The sequence below is a fragment of the Falco rusticolus genome, chromosome Z, assembly GCF_015220075.1.
Source record: "Falco rusticolus isolate bFalRus1 chromosome Z, bFalRus1.pri, whole genome shotgun sequence".
Lineage (NCBI taxonomy): Eukaryota > Metazoa > Chordata > Aves > Falconiformes > Falconidae > Falco > Falco rusticolus.
Genome location: NC_051210.1, coordinates 78,849,041 through 78,873,147, shown reverse-complemented (window position 1 = coordinate 78,873,147; position 24,107 = coordinate 78,849,041). Strand labels below are relative to the sequence as shown.

The window sequence follows — 24,107 nt, the reverse complement described above, 5'->3', positions numbered from 1 at the left end:
AAATGTGAAACTCTGATTTTAAGCTCCAGGGAAACATTTCAGAGAGATGGAAAAGGACTGTTTCACCAGCTTCACCTCATACATATAAACCACCAAGTTTTATTTTTAAATGTTGGTTGACTTTTGGGGCCGGGGGATCTTTCTTGTTTAGAATAATTTTTTTTTTCTTTTTCTTTTTTAAAGGGAGAGGATCAGGTTTTCTTCACACACAGGCTATGGGATCTGAAGAATGGTGACAGTTCATTTGCAGGTGGAGGACCATCTTTTCCAGCCCCATATGCTTATTTGAGGACTATCTGCTTTGGGAAGTGTATGGACTCTGTCGCTTAGCAACCACCCTCCCTTTGCTTGGAGTAGCAGGAGGATGCTCTGTGCATGCATGTGCACCAGTGATCTGGCTTTCAGACCACAGAAGGCCTTGTTGTGATACATATACAGAGATATATTGCAGACGATCAATCTATTTCAATTCAATGCAGGTAAAATCTAAATGAGCTCCTTTTAATGTTCTGTCTCTGAGCTGAAAGTATTCGAGATCATTTTGTTTGCTGGGAAAATCAAGGGAATATTACCTGAGCAGTGAGTTCCTAGTCCGAGTTTTTACTGAAGAGTCTGTTGCAAACTGTGTGAAGTGTTGCTGAAGTATCCAGGATGTTTTCTTCGAAGCAAATGAAGTGTGAAGAACATATAGCCACAAAAATGGAGAGTCATTACTGTTGTGTGGGACTGAACTGAAAGATAGTTACTTAACTGGTTAAGAAACGTACAGGGTTCACATGATGATTTTTCCCTCTGGCCACATGACAGAAGTGTAATGAAGCAGCAGTGAGTTGGTTATGTATCTTTGTGGTTGTATTACCTACATGGTTATACGCTAGTCATCTGGTGCTGATGAGTATAAGATGTACACTAGATGGTGCTTGCACAACGCAGGGAGCAAAAACTATGTCTGTCTCAAGATGTGTCAGCAACTCAATGCTCCACCTCCTCCTCCGGTATTTTCTATGATGTGCACTCTGTTCCATTAAGTGGAATCATGTAATCAAATATAGAAGGTTCACGAGTGATGTAAAAAAACAATTATTTGCTCTTTCACTGCCCAATGCAATAAAGAGGTAAAATAATACATTTGTATATTTGGATGTATATTTACAGGTGCTTATGTATAGACGCATTCTTGGCAGCTCCAAGTTTCTAAAGAGAGAGAGCTGATATTGTAAAACATTTCCCATATTGCTTATAAAGAACTGCACATGCACAGAACTGAGACGAAAGAAAGGGCTTTTTACTATATGTTTGTACAGCACCCAGCACCATTCAGGTCTTAACTACTGCCTAAAATATAACATGAACTATTAGGAATTCTGGAAAATGAGGGGGAAATAAAAAGTAAGTAAAAAAATAATAAAAAAGTAGGACATATATCTTCCCCATTTAATCAGCATTATCACAGAAAAGAAAAAGAAAACCATAATCAATGTGTAAATGCTTTTTTATATATCATTGGGACATCTGAGAAACTAAAGGGAATAAAACCTGAATCAATCATTATTATATTTCCATGTGATCCATATTTTTTTTATTATTTTTTTATATATCAACAAAGGCTGTCTTGGATTTCATTAAAAAAAAAAGTTGAAAATAATACAAGTATCAACATAATATATATGCTTACTATATCCCAGCTCAAATAGGATAAACGTGGTACCAAGATACACCATATATTGATTCTCAGTCTATTGTTTTTAAAGTCCAGACAGAGTAACAGCTTACAGTAGTCCATCATCCCAGTTAAACACATTTAACTCTAAATTTGTTTAAGGATCTTTATTTCAGTCATGTCTGGAGGTTTGTATACCTGGAATGTGGTCTAAAATCAAATGTAATTACTTTCAATGGATGCAAATTTTGAGCAAAGCTGGATTTGGGACAGAGAAAGGGAGGTGGATAGCAGGGCTGGGGGGAAGGAGGACTGGCAGAAAGAAGAGAGAAGTAGAGACAGATTTGCTTGGACCGGTGCCAACACATGAACCCAAACATCCCAAATCAAATTCTGTTGCCAAAACACAAACAAGACTTGAACAACAGTTTCTGAAATCTTTTAATACCTGAGTTCATTGTAGTCCAGGTATTTGTAAGAGAAACACTCATGGCAACCTATTCTCTGTTTTTCATTAAATGGAATGGGATATAATGAAAACTGGCGTAGTGGATATGGTTGTTCCTGGAAGTTGTGCAGGCATATACCAAGGCCAAGCTGCTGAAGTTGTAACAGAAATAGATAGGCATGCATAAACAGTGTTAACCAAAATTGTCTCTACTCTCAGGATAAGCCAGGTGCTTCATTCAGCTGTGTTTTGATGCTAGCTTACCATGATTCTATGGCCTTCCTATTTTTTTTTTTTTTTTCTGAAATTCAAGGAGCTTCAGTGACTTCACTGTAAAACAAGAACATGCTTTAAAGTGGGCTAAAACATACCAGTTTCCAAGTGGCCCACCATGGAGTGGGGTCATGCCAGACTGCGCCTGCATCTGGATTTTGTTATTTGGAAAAGCAACAACACCTGTTTCCTATTTATGCAACAGAATTAGCAGTTGGGCTCCAAACTTGGCTGCTATGATTCTTTCTGAATCCAGGAGGAGTCAGATGCCAGGTGCTGGCTTTTGCAGCTCTGTTACACCAGGAGTTAGCTTGGGTTATTATACGCTACAGCAGTTCTAGTTACAGGCAGGTCTGCTTTCTCTCCCTGCTCCCCCTCATTCCTCTTGCCTGCCAGCTTTCCCCTGCCTCCCCACCATGCTCTCAGTCCAGACTGGGAGGCAGACTAAGCTTGGTAAAATCCAGAAGTATCTAGGTAGATTCAGCTCCTTCCTAGACCTGCAGGAAGGTCAAGAGGATTTCCAAAGGGGGTTGAGTGTTTAGGTGGGGGTGGTTGGTGGGAAGAATGAGGAGGAGGGACAGAGAGAAGGTGCCTCAGGAGTTGTCATGACTCAAATCCAGTAAGTGTATCAAGTCAGTCATAGGAAAAATGTGTGCCTTGCAATTGGAGCCAAGGTGTCTGGACCATCTGAGTTGGCATCTCTATCACACTGTTTCATCCTGGATAAATAAGTAAATAAAGAAATCTTACCCTAGCAAAACAGACACACCCGTGTATTAGACAAGTTGACTGAATCACAGACATTAGCATTTCACTGTCTGTGTCTGATGGAGGGTGGGAGCTTATATCCTGCATCAGGGCAGTTAAAATCATCGACGAGTGTGTGTTCAATGCCCAGAAACGGGGGGGGGGGGGGGGGGGGGGGGGGAGACACAGGGAGGGAGGGTGTGGTGGTTGGGGAGGGGGGATGGGAGGTGGGAAAGGTGCTGATTTCAGCCCTGTAGCGTCAGGATTGCGTCAATTTCGGTTTCAACCACGTCTTCAGTCTCGGAGCGGAGCTACTCAGAAAAGCCAAAACAGGAAGGGGGTTGCAAATCAGTGTGCAAAGGGGAGGACCGACTCTTCCCCTCCCCCTCTCCTCCAGTCCCCTCGCAGCCTCCTCCTCCACCTTCCCCACCGCTCGTGTTCCAGGGTTTCGTTGTTGTTTTTTTGTTGTTGTTGTTTTCTCTGTTGTTTTTTTTTTTTTTTTTTTTTTTTTTTTTAAACCCACGCTGGAAAAGACTGTTGCCCGAGGGCTGCGAGAGCGGAGAGCCGGGGCACAGCAGAGCAGAGCGTTCAGCACCCCGGGCAGCTCTCTTGGCACCCGTGGAGGCGGTTCCCGCACCGCGGACTGCCGCTCCAGCACCGCGGACAGCGGCTCCAGCACCGCGGACAGCGCACGCCGCCAACATGGCTCCGATCGCCGCCAGCCGCCAGCAGTTCGGTAAGCGCGTCCCGGCCCCAGCTCCCCGCCGCGGGGCTGGGGGCTGCTCCCCTCCCCGGGCTCAGCGCACGCAGGCAGCCTCTGCTGAGCCACCCAGCGCCTCCCAGCACGCAGCTTGTTGGGAGGAACCGGATTTCCCTCGGTTCTCTTCAGTCTCCAAAGTTGTGTGAATTATCTTTCTTTACCTTGTCTCCCTTCCTCCCTATCCATTCCCCCCGGTAAAGCACTGGAAGAAGTGAAGAGGTTTGTGTAGGTGCATTTTCAGATGAGAGAGGTTTGGGGTTGTTTACTCTGCCTTGGCTAAAGCAGCGTGGCTTCAGAGATAAATGATGTAAATCCATCCTCTGCTATAGAGAAAATCCTTGTTTAAGCCATTTTTGGAATAATTGTCATTCCTTTTTTCTTGTTGTAGAGAAAGACTTGTCTGTCGTTAGTTAAAGTGAAATATAGTCTTGTAAAGGACATTGCTTGGAAAATGAAAATACAGGATCTCAGTGTCTTCAGCTAAACAGCTACATCTTGATCAGTCTGGATTCATTGAGAATAGCAACAATAACAATGAACTTTTCAGTTTTGTCATTTCTACACACTGGCTGTAGGGCGATCAACTGCGATACCAGAAGTTTCAGAAACAGTCATATAGGTGCACTGGTAAAATAGCTACATAAATAACTTCACTCAGAAAAGCAGTAAGTAGAAATGTTTCTGAACTCTGCTTTACAAATATTGACTCTAGCCTAGATTATATTTGCTTTAGCAGTGGTTTAGTTCAAGGACCATGCCATTGGCTTAAGTGAAGTGACTCCAGATTTATATCACGTAACTGAAATAAGAGCTTATTCCAGAATCAATAGGTGATGTTTCCTATTAATACACAGCCTTGAATGTTAACTAATTCATTTACATCATGACAACAGCAAGAAATTCAGGTTGCAACATAATTAGTTGTAGATATAAAACCATTTTAGTAACCATTGCATCTACTTTCCTACTCCACCCACTTGATGTTTCTAACCACACTTGTGACATCATGCCTGTCTAATTAGTTATTTAAGAAAGATATTAAACACTAAATTGATTCTACCACTGCTTTCAGTAGTTGTAGAATTAAAGTATAGCATAATACTCATTATTATAAAAAGTCTGTAGTCTCGTGAAAAAGTATTGCAAATGTGCAAATTATTCTTAAAAGCTATTAAAGTATTCTGATTAGTTTTCAATTACTTCTTGCTCTCTACCTTTATACCATGCATATTTAAAATGTTGCAGCCCAGGGAATTCTTGAAACTCAAAGCCAAGTGCTTAACTTAGAAATAATACTTTTTGTTTATGTATATAATTTTCAGTCATTTTATTAAGTTCTTACAATTAAGTATGTAGACTAATACAGTTTTTAGGCAAAGGGAAAGTGACATGAATATCGTCAGAAGAAATTAATAGCCAGACCCGATCCTTTATGTGCTGGAACATTATGTCCTACTTTGCTCTAACAGTATTGTTGTGGATTTTTTTTTATTATTATTTTATTTTATTTTTTTTAATCAGCCCACTAAAAAGAAAAGGTATAGTGGCAGCACATCTATCTGCCCAGCTTTTACCTAGATGAAACTGATTTAGTAATACATAGACTGGGAATAGGTTTGCTTTTCTCATCCAGAACAATTTGCTAATCGAGAGAATCAGAACTGTTACATAATTGCTTTTATGCATAAACAATGTCATTCCATTAATATTCCATTGGCCTTCCACTGTTCCAGGAATAAAGATTAAGCTCTGATTGTTACATTGTGGGAGGTTTAAACTCACTTAGTAATGTTACTTATGGGCAAAATTGGATTTCCAATTAGTTGTGCTCATTTACCCTTCGATGCATGCTTTGAAGGGCTAATGGTACTCTATATGTAACTAATGTATCCACATGACAATTGAGGTTGTAACACTTGCTTAGTTTTCTCTTTATTCAGTTTAATTATATGATTCATATTAAGGTAGAAAAGAATTATGTTTGTTTGGGTTTTTTTTATGTGCTCCTAAAAAGTAGTGACCCTTCCCATAAACTCCCCATAGCTTTGCTTCAGTGTCTTAAATGCAAAGCTTAGTGATTATCAACAATATGCTTAAATTTTTTTCCCATTCTGGACCCACATGTGACTGACCAATGTCACATCCATCTGGAAAAGACACTTGGTATATAATTATTCTAAATTTTCTTGATAGACTTCCCCCTGCAAAGTATTGAAATTCCCATTGAAACTGTTGAGTGTTATAACCTCCAATTAAACTCAGTTCTTTCAAGAGATACCTCCAGGCAATTATGGGATCTGACCATAAAAAATGAGTTAATTAAGTGTACAAAGTATTCTAGGAAACAGTGTGAAAAGCAGCTGATGTATCTATCAGTAATGCTTATTTCAGAATCTGTGTTATCTAACCAACAAACCTCCATAATCTCAAAGCTGAATCCTTCTGAGAGCTGATATTACTCACAGACATATAAACTCAGAAACTACATGCAGAAGGATGAGATAGTCGAGAAATTACTAATAGTTATTACTATAAGGATGGAAATAGTATCTTCCTCCCAAACACTCCGTGTATGGAAAAATACTAAGAAAATAACGTGTCTTGGTACAGGACTACACATTCATTCCTGCAGGTGGCGAGCAATATGTACAATGCAAAGCACTTTCAGTCTGTCGATCCTGCTGCTCTTACCATCTCGTATCAGCTTGTTTTACCAAATTATTACTTTATTAAATATCACACAGAGTCCAAGGCATTGCTGCTTACGTGCTTGTTGATATTTATTTGATTTGCAGATGAAATTCCTACAGTGGTTGGGATCTTTAGTGCATTTGGCCTTGTCTTCTCTGTCTCCCTTTTTGCTTGGATATGCTGCCAACGTAAATCTTCCAAATCAAATAAGACCCCTCCATATAAATTTGTCCATGTTCTGAAGGGGGTTGATATTTACCCTGAGAATCTCAACAGTAAGAAGAAGTTTGGCGCAGATGATAAAAGCGAAACAAAGAACAAATCAGCGATGCCGAAGAATTCTCTCCATCTTGACCTAGAGAAGAGAGACCTAAATGGCAACTTCCCCAAAGCAACCCCCAAAATCCAGAGCTCTCCAGATGTTGAAAATTTGTCTCCTAAGCGCTTTGCAGAAAGAAAGAAAGATTCAGTATCTCCTGACAGTTTAAAATCCATCACTTCCCTGTCATCTGAAGATAAACAAGACAAGCTAGGAACTCTCTTTTTCTCCTTAGAGTACAACTTTGAGAAAAAGGCATTTGTAGTGAACATCAAAGAAGCACGTGGGCTGCCAGCAATGGATGAACAGTCAATGACCTCTGATCCCTACATCAAAATGACAATCCTGCCTGAGAAAAAGCACAAGGTGAAAACCAGAGTGCTGAGAAAAACCTTAGATCCAGCTTTCGATGAGACCTTCACGTTTTATGGGATCCCCTATAGCCAAATTCAAGACTTAACACTTCACTTTATGATCTTGAGCTTTGACAGGTTTTCCAGAGATGACATCATTGGAGAAATCCTCATTCCCCTCGCAGGAATTGAACTGTCAGAAGGAAGGCTGCTAATGGACAGAGAGATCATCAAAAGAAATGTTAGGGTAACATGTTTTTTATTTAAACCTTAAAAGTGTTGTGCTAGTGTTAGCTATGATTCTTATGTAATGCTGCTACCATCTTGAAAAGAAAAGGAAACAAGCTTATCATGCAAGTCATTGAGATGCTTTCATAACGGCAGTATGAGGAAGCAATTACACAAATGTAATAAAGAACATTACAATGAGCATATCGCAAGAAAGTGCTAATGTCCTAAACTCTACTTGCTTATTCAGCTGGTCCAGCAGGTTTGAGTGAACCCATTTACATCTGGTCAAGAGACCTCACTCCACATTAATTTACTTTAAAAGGAAAGAATGCAAAGATTTAGATATTATCCCCCTTCTCCTCCCTCCCTTTTTCTGTTTAACAAGATTCCTTCTTAAAGCTTTTGGAAATCAATGTAAATCTTTCACTTCAGCTACACGGGTTTTATAGCAGATTCTTGAAGAGTGCAGGTAGTCTTTAGTTAAGAAATTGGAACCTGTTAGAGACCATATGCAGTAGTATGTTCTTGCACTTCATTGCTGTTACTACCTTCTCTCTCAAGATTTGTGACACAGGCTGCAGCTCTACTAAGGATAGTAAGACGGGGTGGGGGATGGGGGTGGGGGGGGAGGGGGAAGCCAAAGACTTACTGAAGGCAATGGCAAAACATACTGATTTCACTGGGATAAAAATATTTCATACCATCTTGTCTCATTTCAGAATGTAAAGATCATTTACAACCATCACAGCTGAACCACAGAAAGGCACATGCATCACACACACGTCTCTTAATCTCTACTAAGGAAGTGGAATGTGTATTGCCTTTCAATTTGATTGTTTTCAAAGAGCAAGCATACTGCCAAATCAAATAAATGTCTACCAGACAACATACCTATAACTAATATTGTTATTTTGCAATTCTATCACTATATTACAACTATAACTATGTCATTGATATTTTCTTGAAAAGTTCTTGGGTTTTCTAGTATATAAGGTATTATTTTTGCTTGTTTCCCTTGCCTTCCTCCTTTCTGTGAAATAAACAACTGCAAATTCAAATCTAATAATCATAAAGAAGTCCTTTTATCTCATCTTTATTTCATGTATGTTATACTGCTTTAGGAAATGTCAAGGATGACATTTCACTTACTGAATCTTTCCTGTTTAAAAGATTTAACTGAAGATTTATTTATTTATTTATTTATTTATTTATTTATCTTAGATATTTCTTTCAACATAGCTTTATGGATTTTTCATCTTTTTCTTAAGATCTTTTTTGTTCACTGAGATTTTTTTCCTCAGCATGTAGGATTTCATTTCTAATCTTTGAATTTAATGTCATGTCATCTTGTATTTTAATTTATTTTCATGTAGTCTGATAACCAATCATAAAGAGTTATATAACTATAGTATAGAGAAATAATTTTTGCTATGTAAAACTGCATAACTCCGTAAGTTATATCCCTTTACATCATTTCAGAGCAGACAGTTATGTGACATTTCATGAATCTTCTTAATTCTGGTTTTAAGTTTGTCAATATAATTGCTTATAAATAGTGCTATTTCTTTTTTTCTTTCATTTCCTCAGAAATCATCTGGGCGTGGAGAATTACTGATCTCTCTCTGTTATCAGTCTACAACAAACACGCTCACTGTGGTTGTTTTAAAAGCCAGGCATCTACCTAAGTCTGATGTGTCAGGATTATCAGGTAATGGTTTTACTAATGAATATGCCCTAAGAATATAAAAGAAACAGACAGAAGACAGCTGAAATGTGGCATTTCAGAGACTAAAAATATCCCATAAATGCAGAAATGGTGTGTTTAATATTTTCAGTCTCTTCATTTTATTCATATCTAGGTCAATGCTTTATTTTCCAGGGTATGTATTTTACAAATTTGTTCTTCAATCACGTTAAAAGAACATGACATCTGTTATCAGTGGAAACCAATGAGGTTTGTGATTGGCTTGAGCAGAACCCATCTGTTATAAGTATGGGATGTTGTTTGCAGATGCTAAAGGCTTTTATTTATGACCAAAAATTAGTTTATTTACAGAAAATCAGTATTGAGTGAGATCATCGTATGGTTTGTTTCAGCTTAGCACCAAGAAATGCAACCAGTTACACCAGTGCTGAATTTGGCCCACTGAGCACTAACATTTATTTGGCAAGGTGAAGAGGTGAATTATGCCAGTGCTGGAAGCAGGTTGTAACATAACATCCATGCTTTATGGTGAGCTATACTTGGGATACTCTAAGGAGCAGGTTTTGCACTCCCTTCCCCTGGTCTGGTGCCATTTTGCATTCAGTGGAACCCCATTTGAAGCCAACACTAGAAATTCACTTAGATGGATATTAGTGCTAGATAACATAGTAACAGAATAAAATTTAGTGTACAATATACTAGGGATAAGACAACCACACAAGAAGAACAGTATACAACAAAGGACTACACAAATAGTAGCACATCTGCTGGTGATTCTGTATAGGACTGATACTCTCATTTCACAGGATTTTATTTTGAAAAAAGGAAAAGAAGAAGTAGACTGGGGACCCACTGAATCATAATTACTGCAGCCAGTAATAGTCTTTCTACTTCTCATACGAAGAAAAATAGCAGTTTACCTAGAAAGTTAAACCATGCTGGATCCAACAGAACAAACCTATAGATCTTTCACATTTACATAGTAAAGTTCCATTGAAATCCTCCTTATCTCTTTTATTCACATACTATAAGGAGAAAGGATCTAAATGGAGCCTAAGTTTGCTCCACTATAAGAGAGCATACATTCTTCTAATAATCAACCCCAAAGTCACAGAAGATAGTGCAGGATTCATGAAGACAGCAGGACAGCAAGCTGATCTCAACAGACCAAGTCTGGCTGAGGTTCACCAAGGTGGGAAAAATAACTTGAAAACAAAATCCCTCCTAGTCTCAGCAGTCACCTGGACCCTGTACAACATCCAAACTACACATTTGTCTACTGTATTTCTTCGGGGTAAAGCTATCCATTTTGTTCTTTCTGCTTCTCTCAATAGAACCTTGCTAACTATAATAGGAAAATAATTATTTCTAAGAGATCCAGGCAGCCATGCTACATCTGGAGACCTAGTTCATTTAGACAGTTCTTCATTTGCTGTTCATCAACAAGGCAAGGTTCAATAGCTGTTTGGGTGTCAGTAACATGCTGCACTCATGACAGTCCTTATTTCTTTGTGACTTCCTCCTCATCCCAACAGAAATCTTGGACAATGAGAATGGTGAAATGGTGTTTCTATGGGGTAAACTAAACAATTGCATATCTCAGTCTCGTTAGGAAGATGGGATTATTTTTACTTAGAAGCTGTTCCATTCTCACAACCTCCTTGGTTTCCTTGATACCTGGTGTTGAGGTCTCCTAAGAGACCTAATAATATCAAGAGGAACATTTTAGCCTTATCTAGTAGCTGGCCAGAGGTAACAGTCAGAAAATATCCTCTTAACAGAAGGTAAAAACAGTGTGAATCCCCTTGTGAGTATTGATTTTGATATTTTTAGTGCTTGTGTGGCAATATCTATTTCAAAGCCAATGAACATTTTAATTACATTAAGCCTTATTTTAAAGTATTTGTTTGGGTGATAGGCTATGAAACTGAAGTTGTATTCTATCACACCTTACTCCTGTTAAGCTCTTGTCAGCTCAAGGAAACAAAAACCTTTTCATCATACAACTATTTGAGCCTGATAACTTTGGCATTTCTAAACATGGTTCAGGTTTGATTTTACTTTTTTAAAAAAGTATTTAAAAATTATTCAACTATTCTTGATGTTTATTAGCTGTTTACATAGCCTATATTGTTTGACAAGGTTTAGTAGAAAGGATTTTGTACTGCATATTTGCACTATGAGAATTTGGAAGCAGCCCCACATTTGCATTGAAATAAATGCCAAGTTACTTGAAAGGGATGATTGTTAAAGCATTTTCTAGAATCCCTCTGAAGGAAGAAATACAGCCATTGCTGAAGACAGTAGCAAAGGAATCTTGCAACAGTTAAATAATTATGAGGAATGCAAACAGTCAAAGTTGGTCAAGGGCTAAATATATGGACGTTTTCCCTTCCCTTCTTCAATAGTACTACAGCACAGACACCAAGTCAAGTGGATATCATAACAACGCACATACCCTTACATTTAAAGTTTACTGTTAAATATGCTTAATAAAAATTGGTGGAAGCAATTTAATCAAGCTAATTGACATTGCTGGAACCACAACAGAAATTAATCACATTCATTCATCCATTCTCTCAGCATGAGCTTAATCCTTCCTTTCTGAGGCTTTTCTTTGTATGAGTCTTATTAAGGCTAATGATTATCCTCTACTGGTAGAACATGTGACAAGCAGAGTTCTGTTACACATAAGTATGTAATGATACATATTTGTCAGAGTCTATTAGAATTTACTTTCAGACCACCTTTTTATGTAGTAAGGATGTTACTAGGGTTAATGGACTGCAAGGAAGGATTTGTCTCATGAAGGAGACATCAGTGTTTGATCAGATGAATCATGCCCTAAACTTCACCAGCTATCCTGATTACATCTTTGATGACCATAAAGAGAGCTTAAAGGGACTAATCATGATGTAAACACAATTGGATGAAATGAATCATCTTCAATAACTTGAAATATCCCCTCATTGTGATGCAATTATGTTGATAAATTATGAAAATTACCATTGAACTAGATCAACAAATTTTTACAGTACTGTTCAAGAGCTGACCTGTGCTTTATCTTTTCATTGCAGACCCTTATGTCAAAGTGAACCTGTACCATGCTAAGAAGAGAATTTCTAAAAAGAAAACCCATGTGAAGAAATGCACCCCCAATGCAGTGTTCAATGAATTGTTTGTCTTTGACATTCCTTGTGAGGGCCTTGATGATATCAGCATTGAATTTTTGGTTTTAGATTCAGACAGGGGGTCAAGGAATGAGGTCATTGGTCGGTTAACCTTGGGATCTTCAGCAGAAGGAACAGCTGGAGAGCACTGGAAAGAAATTTGTGAATATCCTAGGAGACAAATTGCCAAATGGCATATGTTGTGTGATGGTTAGCAGCTTAGAGAGGGGTTGGAACTTGAATAACTATATATATTTCCATAGGCAAGGAGCAGTTTTTTTCTTTGCTATTTAAAATTACAGGCTTGTAACTACAAGACTTTTTTTGGGGGGGTCAGGGAATAAAAACTAGATTGAATTACCAGAAGAGAAGGTAAACTAAATTTTTACAGCAAATGAAGGAATTTCTGTTTCATTAGACTTTAACATAATTGGATCAGATTCATATTCTTATGGAGTTTAAATAACCTGAAACTTCTGAAGCACTATAAACTTCAATAAGAGCAGATGATGTTTTATGAAAAAAAAACAAACAACAAAACACCAAAAACCAGTAAACCTCATTAAAACATATCATTAGATCTAAAAGAACTCACCTTTGGCTTATTGGGGAAGGAGCTGAGTCTGTAAAAGCCATGGGGATTGTGGGTGAGTAGGAGGGGAATTCCTTCTGCCCCTCCATCAAAAGCCTTCTTTTATGAAAATTCAATCATTATTTGTACGTTTTTGTTACTTATACTTTGATCATCCCAAAGACTGAAGAGATTTTCAGCAATTTGCTTTACATATCACATCGTGTGTAACTAGTTGTTTTATGTGTGGAAATATTGTATAATTACTTACACCTGGATTTTTTAATATGTACATATATAACTTGTTTTATTACAGTGACCAAAATAGATACATTCTACAAATTGTTAAGCAAGTTAACATACATTGTTTTGTTAAAAGGGCTCCTTTACGGGTGACTGTACATGTTACAGTATAGTTAGAATTCGGGATTAGATATGGCTTGCATTTTTTTTCCTTTAGCAAGGATTACACTTTAAGCATTTCAAGCCATGGGAAAGCATTTCTGTTGAGGTGAGGTAACATACAGGATATTGCAGTCAATGACCTTTCACCAATTATATTTTAAGCCATTCAGTAATACTTAAAAAGAAAAAAAAAAGTAAAAAAAAAAAAAAGTAAAAAAAAAAAGCTGTTTCTTTTTTTGTTTCATGAAAGAACAAACAAAATTAGTGAGACAGAGAATAAAACCTTATTCTGCTGGTTAACTTCCTGAACTGTGACTATTCCATTACAGCCAGTATGACTACTCCCGACATACTGAGTTTAATACGTTTTTAAACTTTTGCAGGATAGGAAACCAAGCTTGCATTATAATTCATCCAATATTATGTTAGACAAACTACTTGAAAAGTCCATTTCACTTAGATTATATGCTTTAATGTTTATTACTGATCGTACTGAAAATTGGTGGTGGTAAGGAAAAATAACATGGTGGTAAGGGAAAATAATTTCATGTTAGTGTGACATATATAGGTTTAAACTTAAATCATGCCAGGCTGGGGGAGTATCAAGTGTAACATAAACAAGTATATAAATAAAGCATTTAGACCTGTGAAACTGTTGGTCACAGCAGAAAGACTTTTAGGCTGTCAGAACTATAGCACAACTACAAGCAGATTCTTTCCTAAAGTTTGTACGCTGATTTCTGATACAGAATTGTTTGCAAATATTACTCCTACATCATTTTCAATTACTATATATAAAGAAAAATATAATGATGTTAGTTGTTGACATAAGAAGGATTTAAAAAGTGGAAAACCATTTCAGTATTTTTACATACATCATTTTGTCATGTGTAATCCCATGGAAGTCAATGAGACTATTTGGGAATTCAGATATTGCTCAATGTGAATAAAGGTAACAATGGGCATGCTGGGTAAACCCCTCATACACTAGATGTCAAATTACTTTCATTAAACAACAGATCCAGGTCCTATTCAAAACTGTTGGGGATTTCTTGTCGACTTTACCTGTTCTCATATGGATAAATTATGTTTGCAGTAAAGGACGCTGAAATATGAAATATGCAAGTAGACAAATAGTACTGGGAGAATTCCATTGAGGCTCTTCCAGGTTTTGTGTCGGTATTTTCTCCAGTTTTTGAGAATGTGTTTGATATAACAGTGTTTATAAATTTCTGTAAAAATACATTTTCAAAATAACATAAACATGCTTTTTATGATAATGCTCAATGTAAAAAAAAAAAAACCTGCGTATTGTATGTGTAAAGGAGAGGAATCTTATTTGTTTATTTCTTAAGAAAGCTGATTAACTGCTTAAGGGCTAGAGTTTGCCAGCCACATTCAAGCTGAGCAAATCCAAAGCCACCAAGTTAAAGCAAAGATGCCCACAGGCTTCAATGGGGTTTGAAGTGCAATCACAGAGCAAAACTCTTGTGAGTCAATGCAGAAATGTCAATGGGACTATGGATAAGGGGAGACACTGATCTGGTGGAGACTGGGAGAGTTTAAGTCAGTACCACCTGATCAGAGTTGTTACAATTTCTAGTAAAGAAAGAACATTATACTGTAAGCAATTGCATGAAAGAGAGTGTGACAGCTTGTAATGAAAAAAAAAGAAAAGAAGGTTTTGTATATTAGCCTATAGGTAGTACATTGTCTCTAAAAATCAGATGACAGGAGTCATCTGTCTCCAATGGACACAAATTCTGACATTAGGAGAAAAAAAGAATCCACCTTTTTGAATTAATGATGGGCTGTGACCACATTTCATTTTGTGTTCAACAAGTCGTCATCATTTTTTTTTTTTTTTCCAAATTTCTATAGCAGCTTGAGGGTTGATATTTCTGCCAGCTAAATGGCAGTTGTTGGTTGGGGTAGGGGGTAGGAATGGGAAAGGGAAGCAAAGACATTTTTATTAAATCTAAAAAGCCCCTGTAAATATTTTTTTATTTTAATTTAAAACAATGATTAGCTTGGAAAGTTGAGTAAAGACGACTTGTAACACATCTGTAAACCAGACAAGGCAGGAGAGAATGTAAACCTGTACCAAGATGAGAAATTCTGCTGTTTTATAAAGTATTCAATGATCATTGTGAATATCTTGAACTCTGTTAAGGATACTGTACTGTATTAAACATGTAAAAAAATGTTGTTTGTCTAAGTAGCTTACAAAAATAATAACTCCTTGAATGGGAGCCTATCCATGTCTGGAGATCTGTCGTAACTAAATACCTGATTCGTTATGGTGTTGTAACTTAATAGAAGCTATTTGAGAGGAAGCATGGTGTATGAGATTTTGTAAGTTATTTGTGCTGGTTCTGTATGTTGTGCCATGTGTGTAAGACAAGAATAAACTGCTGCTTTTGTTCATCCCATCCTAAAACAATTATCCCACCAATGTATCTTTTCCAGAGATTTCTGCTATTGTTTGTACTCATGGTCTACTCTCTCATGCTTCTATCAAAAAGCATTTGCCTTGCAAAATCTTCCTCTTCTCACACAGGTGGATTATTAGACTTGTTCTGCCAAATAACTACCCAGGCATATTCCATATTCTTTATTCCTAGCTTCTTGCTGCATACTTACATTTGCCTTGAACTGTACCGTACACTCAGGCTAGAATTTGAGACACGGTTCATGACAGAAAATCTAAGCCCTACGTGGGATATACAGGGACTGATATAAAGATATAAATAAGAATGAATTCTAGCATATTAGGTGGAAGAAGTGAAATGCAATTGCACTTTACTATTGGAATCCGGGTGACATTCCATGTGTTTTCCAGAAGCAAAAAAATATCTCCTGGACAACCATGCTGTACCACTCTTACTTCCTTTGATGTAAGGAAGTCATGTCAGATACCAGCTTGTCAGGCAAGTCTGGAAATTAAGGTAGAGAAATCATTCCTTCAAATGCTATACAGAAGTACAGACTTTGCTGCTCTTGTCTCTGTTTATTAGAGTATTTTACCAGCACAAAATCAAAAGCTAGGGAAGGAAGAAGACAGTTGCAGCTGAGGTACACATGGCCATTTTATAACTCCCATTGTGAGTCTACAACTGATTACCTGAAAGGGATCTCTGATCCTTGTCACAAGGATCACTGACAAGATCCACTAGCCAAATGCATGAAATGGAATATCTTCCATGGTCATAAGCTGGCATAGTCTCTCTGGCAAATCTCCTGTCCCCAAGAGACAGGTGTTAAGTGTGAGACTGCTCTTTTCCACCCTATGTAGTCACTTCTTTTTTCTTTCTTGCATTGTACTGTTCTCCTTAAACAATGGTGATTCACACGGGTCACATTTCAGACCCTCTTCTTCAGGACAGAAATTGAGAATATCTTTAGGTTTTCCAACTATAATGCAGCTGAGATTCAGAGGAAGTCTCAAGGCTACTGTCCTGTCAATTTGTATGTCGAATTGCTGTGATAGATGACTCCTCCTCAAGAGAGCCCTTACAGATGTCCTCCTTTTTGTAGGAGATGTGATTCCTGCGGTTTAACACTATTCTGTAAGCCCCTTGTATTTATACAGCATCATGGATAGCAATGTGCTGCACACACAGTAGTACTATGTAACCACAGATGACCATGAGAAACACTTCCTCAAACAAGATTCAGATATGTTCTATGTAAGCTTCTACCTTCTTATTTGTGCTCCCTGCTTCATGAGAGCTCACAAAGCTGCTGAATAACATGTCACTCTTACAGCTGCTATAAGTGACACTGGCACTTATTTAATTTATTCTGCTGGTAACTCCTGAGCAACTACCTTCATTCAAAAAGATCTACCTACTTCTTGCAGGCTTTTCCGTAGTATTTTTTACCTTTTTTCACTAAACAGCTGTTCTAACATGACTCTGGGTCTGGAGGCAGCTTTGGAGTACTGATTATGGTTGCAGCATGGCAGAACTTTCTAGTTCAGAAGAAAGAATTGAAGTCAATAAGAGAAATGGGAGAAGTGATTCTTTATGATGTTGTTATGTCTGTATTGTTATGCCAGTTTTGCTATTGTGCATCTGAAGTACTTGGAGCATGAGCAGAGACTGTCCTGCAGTCACAGATGTGAATGCTCTAGTCACACCAGCAACACAATTGGGTGTTGTCCTGACAGATCAGTTGTCTTTGCTTAAGCCCTTCAGCCTCAGTAGGACTGAAGAGACACCACCCAGGTCCCCATGCCTTGCACGCACCCCCAGAGCTCTGCAGTCACTCTTAACGTGCTCTGGATCAACCCTGGCAGTACTGTTGGTGCCTAGATGGAAGAGCTGCAATAGCTTGAGGGCTGGGGAAGCCTTGGCATTATCTTGGATCCTAGCTTCATGGCAAGCACCAGAGCTGCTGAGGTTTTATCAGAGCAAGTCAGCAGGTTGGGCATCCCTCGCCAGGTGGAGGTTGTATCCAGTAACTATCACAATCCTTTTCTCTTCTGTGAAGACACAAGGTTTGAACTCAGCTGGCTCTGATAAAGCCCTGCTTGTTCTTCTCAGTGGCCAGAGCTGGGTACTTGTTCTGCACTTGTAGCTGGGGCCACTTGGTCTTATGGCTATTGCCAGAAGTCACCAGCTTCCAACTTTCCCCGCTCTGAAAGCTGCCCTCCAACACTGGCCAGACCCCTTCCCAGCAACGTCTGGATCTAGGCCAAGACAATCCACACCATTTGGTGCTGCAAAGCCTCCTCTTTGGTATCCTGGGCCCATCACTGCAGAGCCTCCCAGCAGTCCGACCCCGTGCCTCAACACACCGTGCTAGGCCAACTGCTGCTGTGACTCCCCCATCCCCTTGTGCTTCAGGGGGTTTGACTCTCCCCCTTAAAGTACCAAACTTCCCCAGCAACAGCCAAATGCCAAAGGGAATATGCAGCATTAGGAGCAGAGCCGAGAACTGCTGCTGCCTGCTCAGAGGCCACAGGCTGTCGGCAGCCACCTGCTGATTTGAACTGTGACATTAATGACGGCCCCTCTGCCTGCAGTCCCTGGGCTGTGGGGTGCTCTGAGGAGCTCCTCACAGCCACCCCTCCATATCCACCCCAGCACTCCTGCTCTGCGGTGAGACTTTCCACCTGCCTCAACCTGTTTCGGGAGTCTGCAAACCTGCCCCGGTGCCGATGGGTGCCACTGCCTGCCCTCACTGCTCCTGAAGATGCAGCAGCCCCAGCCATGGAGCTCCAGGGTATCATGAAGTTTCTAGAGCTGTTAGCCTGCTTCTCCTTAGGGACTAGGATGTCACTCACCCTGCAGATTCAGTGGGATCTGTCATTACAAATCTTTCTGGCAGTAAGATTCTCTTAGGGCATTAAAGAACAGCTTGATCCTGACTGGGGAACACTCAGCTTCCTCTTCTCGTGACGAAGGAGGTATCATTCATTACTGAACCTTTTTCTTCCCCTTTGAGCAGTCTCTCAAAGGTTTTTTGTAGGTGACTGAGCTGTAAGAAGACATGGGTTTGCATCTTTGTAAGAGGATGATGTGGCATGAAGTTTGGGGTTAAGTGCAACATGCAGGAATTTAAGGTCCCACTGGGTGACAGGTAAGTGCTGTGTTATTGCAAGCAGCTGCACCAGGGCTGTGGCTGCACACAGGGCTGAGGTAGCAGTCCTGTGTAGCAGTTCTGAGTCATAGCATTCTGGATTAGGAGTTAATCGGAAAATATAAAGTAGAACAGAGTGCTTGCAATATAAGTTAATGTTGCAAAAAGATACCTGTCTCTCCTCCATGTGAGAAATACTGTGTTTATGAAAGGCTCTGGTTCAAACAAAAAACTAGAATACAGGAAAAAAAGCTCAAAATGCAAGATGCAGAAGGTCAAAATGCACAAAGAAACATGTTAACACTATCTTCTTTTGAAATCGCTACAGAACAAGCATCGGTTTAAAATACCATTGGTGTTACAGTTCTGTTTTCTAACCAGCCAAGGGTACTGTACGGTGATTGCAAGATTTAATTTAGTCTTGAAGACAATCACAGGGATAACCATGAATTTTCTCTGACAGATGCTGTAAATATTTTACGTGGCTCTGAAAACACAACTGATTTTATGGAAACAAGTAAGTATTTCACAGTATCACTAGCAATATTGATTACATTTCAGTAATGCCCTCCAAGTGAGATTGCCTTAAGGACTGTGTGAATGAAAATTTCTTGTTGGACACTAACAGATGGACAGGGAAACCTCTATGTGCCTGCATCTGAGGTGCCTATGTGCATTGATTTGTGGGGCAAATAAACAGTATTCTAGCCTCAATTTTCCTTTCAGTAGCGTAGGATAAAGCTTAACAACATCAATAGTAGCTACTAACTTTTGTTATGAATTATTATTTTCACCATTCTCCAGGATTGTAAAGTTGCTCTGGGGACTGCACTTTCTCAAGATAAATCCCTCAGAGCTGTATGCCGCAATGGATATATATGGAGAAGAAAATAGCTGTGAATCACAAATGAGCATATAACAATAGAGAATTATCCTAGGCTAAAATCAGAAGTGATATTAAGCAGCAGTAAAAGTTATAGATAAGTAAATCAATGTGAAGAAAGTACACACGAGTAAAATGTTCTTAGCAGGGGGAAGGAGGTGGAAGTCTATTACTTCTTCAGAACAAATGAAACCCAGGTGTATCTGGCCTCTGGTACACATCTGTGCTGTTTTCCCTTTTATTCACTCAATGAAAGCAATACACTGCTATTTTAGCCTGCTTTGATTCACATCAGTTAACGAACATTTGTTCTGACTTTAAGTTCAGTGTGATTGGTGTTGAATTTGCTTGGAACAAGGGCTGCAAGGGTTTGGTATTGCATTTCTTTAGATGTTTTATAGGCCAGGTTTGATTTGGCTTTGAGCAATATGGTGTAGTGGAAGGTGTCCCTGCCCGTGGCAGGGGGGTTGGAACTAGATGATGTTTAAGGTCCCCTCCAACCCAAACTGTTCTATGATTCTACAACTCTGCATACAGAAATTGCCCTTAAGAACTGCTGAGGCTTCACTGTTAGGAAGTGCTTGGGCCAAGGCTGATGCTGTCAGGTCTGGACTGCTACGGTGACACCAGGAAGCTCTCCTTGTGTCAGGTGTTCCTCAGCTGTCCAAAAAAAGGGACTTTGCTTTCCTTCCTGGGCAGGAGGACCGAAGAGGGGATATTTGACCTGGGGTATGGTCAGAAGAAGAGGTTTGGTTTATTGCTCTGTGTGGGAGGCCAGGCTGCATGCAGGCTGCCTCAACACTGGCTCACACCCCGCCGGGCTCAGTGCAGGGCTCCCGGTGCTGTAACCCTGCTCAGCAGCTGTGGGCCAGGCAGGGGCGAGCAGCCACCAGCCCCCAGGCCTCCCAGGCCCCGGCTGGACCCAGGCGCAGCCCCACTGTCTCAGGGGCCATGTCTGGACGTCACCACCTGCCTCAGCTGCCCGTTGTGGGGCAACGGGCTCCCCCAGCACCCTCCGGCAGCCTCAGCACCGGTCAGGGAGGGACCATCCAGGGACCCCCACCACCGCTGGGCAAGGGGCCTGCAGGTTGCCGGGCCATGGTGGTGACTGGCCATGGTGGCTCTGTCCCGACAGCTGCGGGGCTCCTTCTGCTCCATCCTCTCTCTGCTTTCCTGCCACTCTGCTCTTACCAACACTCTGCGGCGAGAAACGTTCCTGACTGGCGGCGTTTGGCCTCCTTTGCGTCTTCACCTCACTTGGGTGTAACGCCGAGTGCCCCAGCTTGGGCTGTCCCAGGCCACAACACTCTGCTCCAGGCTCTGTAAGTAACTATCTGCTTTACTTATAACTTTTCCTGTTTGTCAGCCCTTGTTTTAGCTGCTCTGATGTGTCCTTTTCTTTGACTAGACCTTCACCCAAACAGACAACCTACCCCTGTTACTCCGTCTGCCCCCATTTTCAATAGTCCAGTTTTGCTACATCTGTAGCCATATTTGGAATCTCTGATACATTTACCTAGATATCCTCATCCTCACATGCTTTTACTAATACCTTTCCCTGGACACGGCTGGCACTGCAAACTTGACTCCGCAAGGGTGTCCCGGGCTTCCCTTCAATTGTCTGTTTAATTTAGCCATTTCCGACTGTAACTCCCTCTTAACCACTTGTGATATCCAGCCCTCCCTCATGGTATTATCTGCACATTTTCTCAGCTCCTTACGTCACTGTATGTCATGTTCAGTAGTTTTCCTGTTAACTAAACCTGAGGACAAGGCCTAATCACTGCCTAATTATTTGGCTGTGGGCCTAACATTAACTGGGATGTTCTTCATGAGTTGAAATGCTTTTGTAGGATAGAAACTAAGGCTCAAGAATTAGGCCTGTATTCTTGTTGTCCAGGAATCTGTGTTAAAAGACTAAGTCCTTTGTCTTGCCTTTTGGTAAAAGGAGAAAGTTAGGCACCATCAGATGATATTTTAGCTCTGATGTAAATCATTAATACATGAAACACTGTGGCCTTCGGTCTAGTCCACAGACACTGTCAGGAAACCCCAGGAGCCAGCTGCACTCTTGTTTATGGGGACCTGAGCATAGTGATGTGTCAGCAGAGCAGTGCCTGCAGTACCAAGCAGTCCAGCAACGAGGCATACTATGTGACAAGACTTTTTTATCCAGCATGAAAAAATACCAATTAAAACACTTGCTCACAATTAAACCATTGGGCAGGATTCTGCCTCTCCATAAGGCATATTCTTATATCATTATTCAAGGGACAGTCTTTTTGTCATGTCAAGTTGCCTTGCTCTGAGCTTAGGTACAAGTTTGCTTTTGCCTTAGATGTAATTTTGTAGTTTTTGTCAGAGATGGGTGAACTTTCATTTGCAAAATCTCAGAGCTGCTCCAGCAGTACTCAGAACTTTCCTAGAAATTTCCCAGGGAACAGGGCATTGGACCTAGGCCACGCAGAGCTCAGGAAAGTGCCTAAGTCCATGATACAAGATTTTCTTACCTCTTCCTAGCCTAATAATAATTCATAAGAATTAGAAAAAGACATAGATATGGCACTTAGGGATATGGTTTAGTGGTGGATTTGGCAGTGTTAAGTTTACAGTTGGAGTCGATGATCTTAAAAGTCTTTTACAGCTTAAATGATTCTATAATTCTAAAATTAAGGTCCTTGTGCAGAAAAGTGATTCCGCCTCAAGATGCTATGGGCGAAGAAAATAGTTCAATTCACACCAAAGTAAAGAACAAACCAAAAACAAACAACAAAGTGAAACAAACAAACAAAAACGCCAACTCCAAACCCAAACAGCTTTTTTAGAGTACTTGGTTCAGAACAGAGAGTAAAATCAGATTATACTGAGGTTTGCCATTGCAGTCTTTAGAAAGTAGAATAAGAAAAGCAACATTAAGGCCTTGAAGTTTCTACATTGTAAAGTTGAGTAATTGATCTTATAAAGTAGAGGCTAAGTTAAGTATAATTGACAGGTGATACATCTCTGGACTTGAGAACAGTAGTGACCCCAGGTATCCTAGTATTTTATTCTTGGTTATAACTGAGTGTGTGCAGAATCCTCAGAGAAAGGAGTACAAAGAAATGGTGGGAACTTATCTCCAGTGTCCATACATGCACAGCATGCATGCATCTGATGATCTTTGCTTTATTTTGGGGATAACGGACTGCTTTCATGGGTCAATCTGCTTTCAGTGGGAAGAAGGTGACAACGCTATATACGTTTCAGATTGATTTTAAAGCTCAATGAATGCACATTTGCAAGCCATGTGTAGATGAGTATCACTCAGAATTGCTATGAAAGTGATCAGGGTGGAACTTGTGCTCGCTTCACATTTTTTGCTCTCTCAATGGTAATTTGCAATGTAGAAATGTAAGAGTTATGATACCTGGAGCTAAGAAATATCTGCAAAAAGATTATACTGTCAGTTGGCATCAATTATTGCAATCAAATCCTGATGCAAAAATAATGCCGGTCCTAGAATCCTCTTGCTGATATCTTTGTTATTTATATATGCACTGCAAAAGAACATTCATCCACAGGCACATAACTGAATTTGCCCTTTGCCTAAATCTACAATATATACTACCTATATAAAGCAGACAATGCTGACATGAATCTCTGTGAAATATGGTCCATAAATTGATACAAAACAGGAACAAAGTCAATGTAACTAAAATATTTACGTAGGCCATTTAGGCCTATAATCCATTCCTATCATTTTTCCCATGGTACTTTTGTGCTAAGAGCCAAAACTGGCCTATATAGTGAATAAATGAGAGATTATGATATGGTATATAGTGTTCATATCACTTTCATTCTGTGCAATAATTTAAATGAAATGTGCATTATCTGAATTGGTATCTGCTATCTGAGCTGAAAACAAACATGTCTCCATAATCTTCATGCTAATTGCCCCATTTGTGCTTCATACTTGTCATTTTCCCCTCCTTGAGATCAAAAGCATCTAAAAATGGTATTGCACAGCCTTTTCTGGAATCACCGTGATCAGCCTGAACTCCTAAATTCTGATTGCGTCAAGGTACAGGATTCTAAACACCCTAAAAACTGATGGAAAGTAATTCCCTTTAGATCAACCATGTGGGTGTCAGACTGTGAATGGGGCAGTTAATTTCTACCCACTGGAACAGCCCCTGCAGCATTGTATCTGGCATCTTGCCTGGTGGGCAGATATGCTGCTACCTGGGTTGTTTCTGAACATACCTGGGAAGAGTCATGCTGAATCAGACCAGTCAGCTAGTTCAATAATTGCCAGAAGGTGAAAGT

At 39.7% G+C, this 24,107-nt stretch overlaps 1 protein-coding gene across 2 annotated transcripts; it reads left to right on the top strand.

Annotated features, from left to right (window-relative positions):
- The first annotated feature begins 3,652 nt into the window (after positions 1-3,652).
- On the top strand, positions 3,653-15,766 carry SYT4 (synaptotagmin 4). 2 transcript variants are annotated; one of them, XM_037374559.1, is made up of 4 exons: positions 3,653-3,864; positions 6,684-7,492; positions 9,070-9,190; positions 12,265-15,766. In XM_037374559.1, exons 1-4 carry the CDS (start codon positions 3,831-3,833, stop codon positions 12,570-12,572), a joined length of 1,272 nt encoding a protein of 423 aa, XP_037230456.1. In that variant the 5' UTR covers positions 3,653-3,830; the 3' UTR covers positions 12,573-15,766. The 2 variants fall into 2 exon arrangements, with proteins under 2 accessions (XP_037230456.1, XP_037230454.1); XM_037374557.1 differs by having other exon boundaries at positions 6,684-7,498.
- The last annotated feature ends 8,341 nt before the right edge of the window (positions 15,767-24,107 follow it).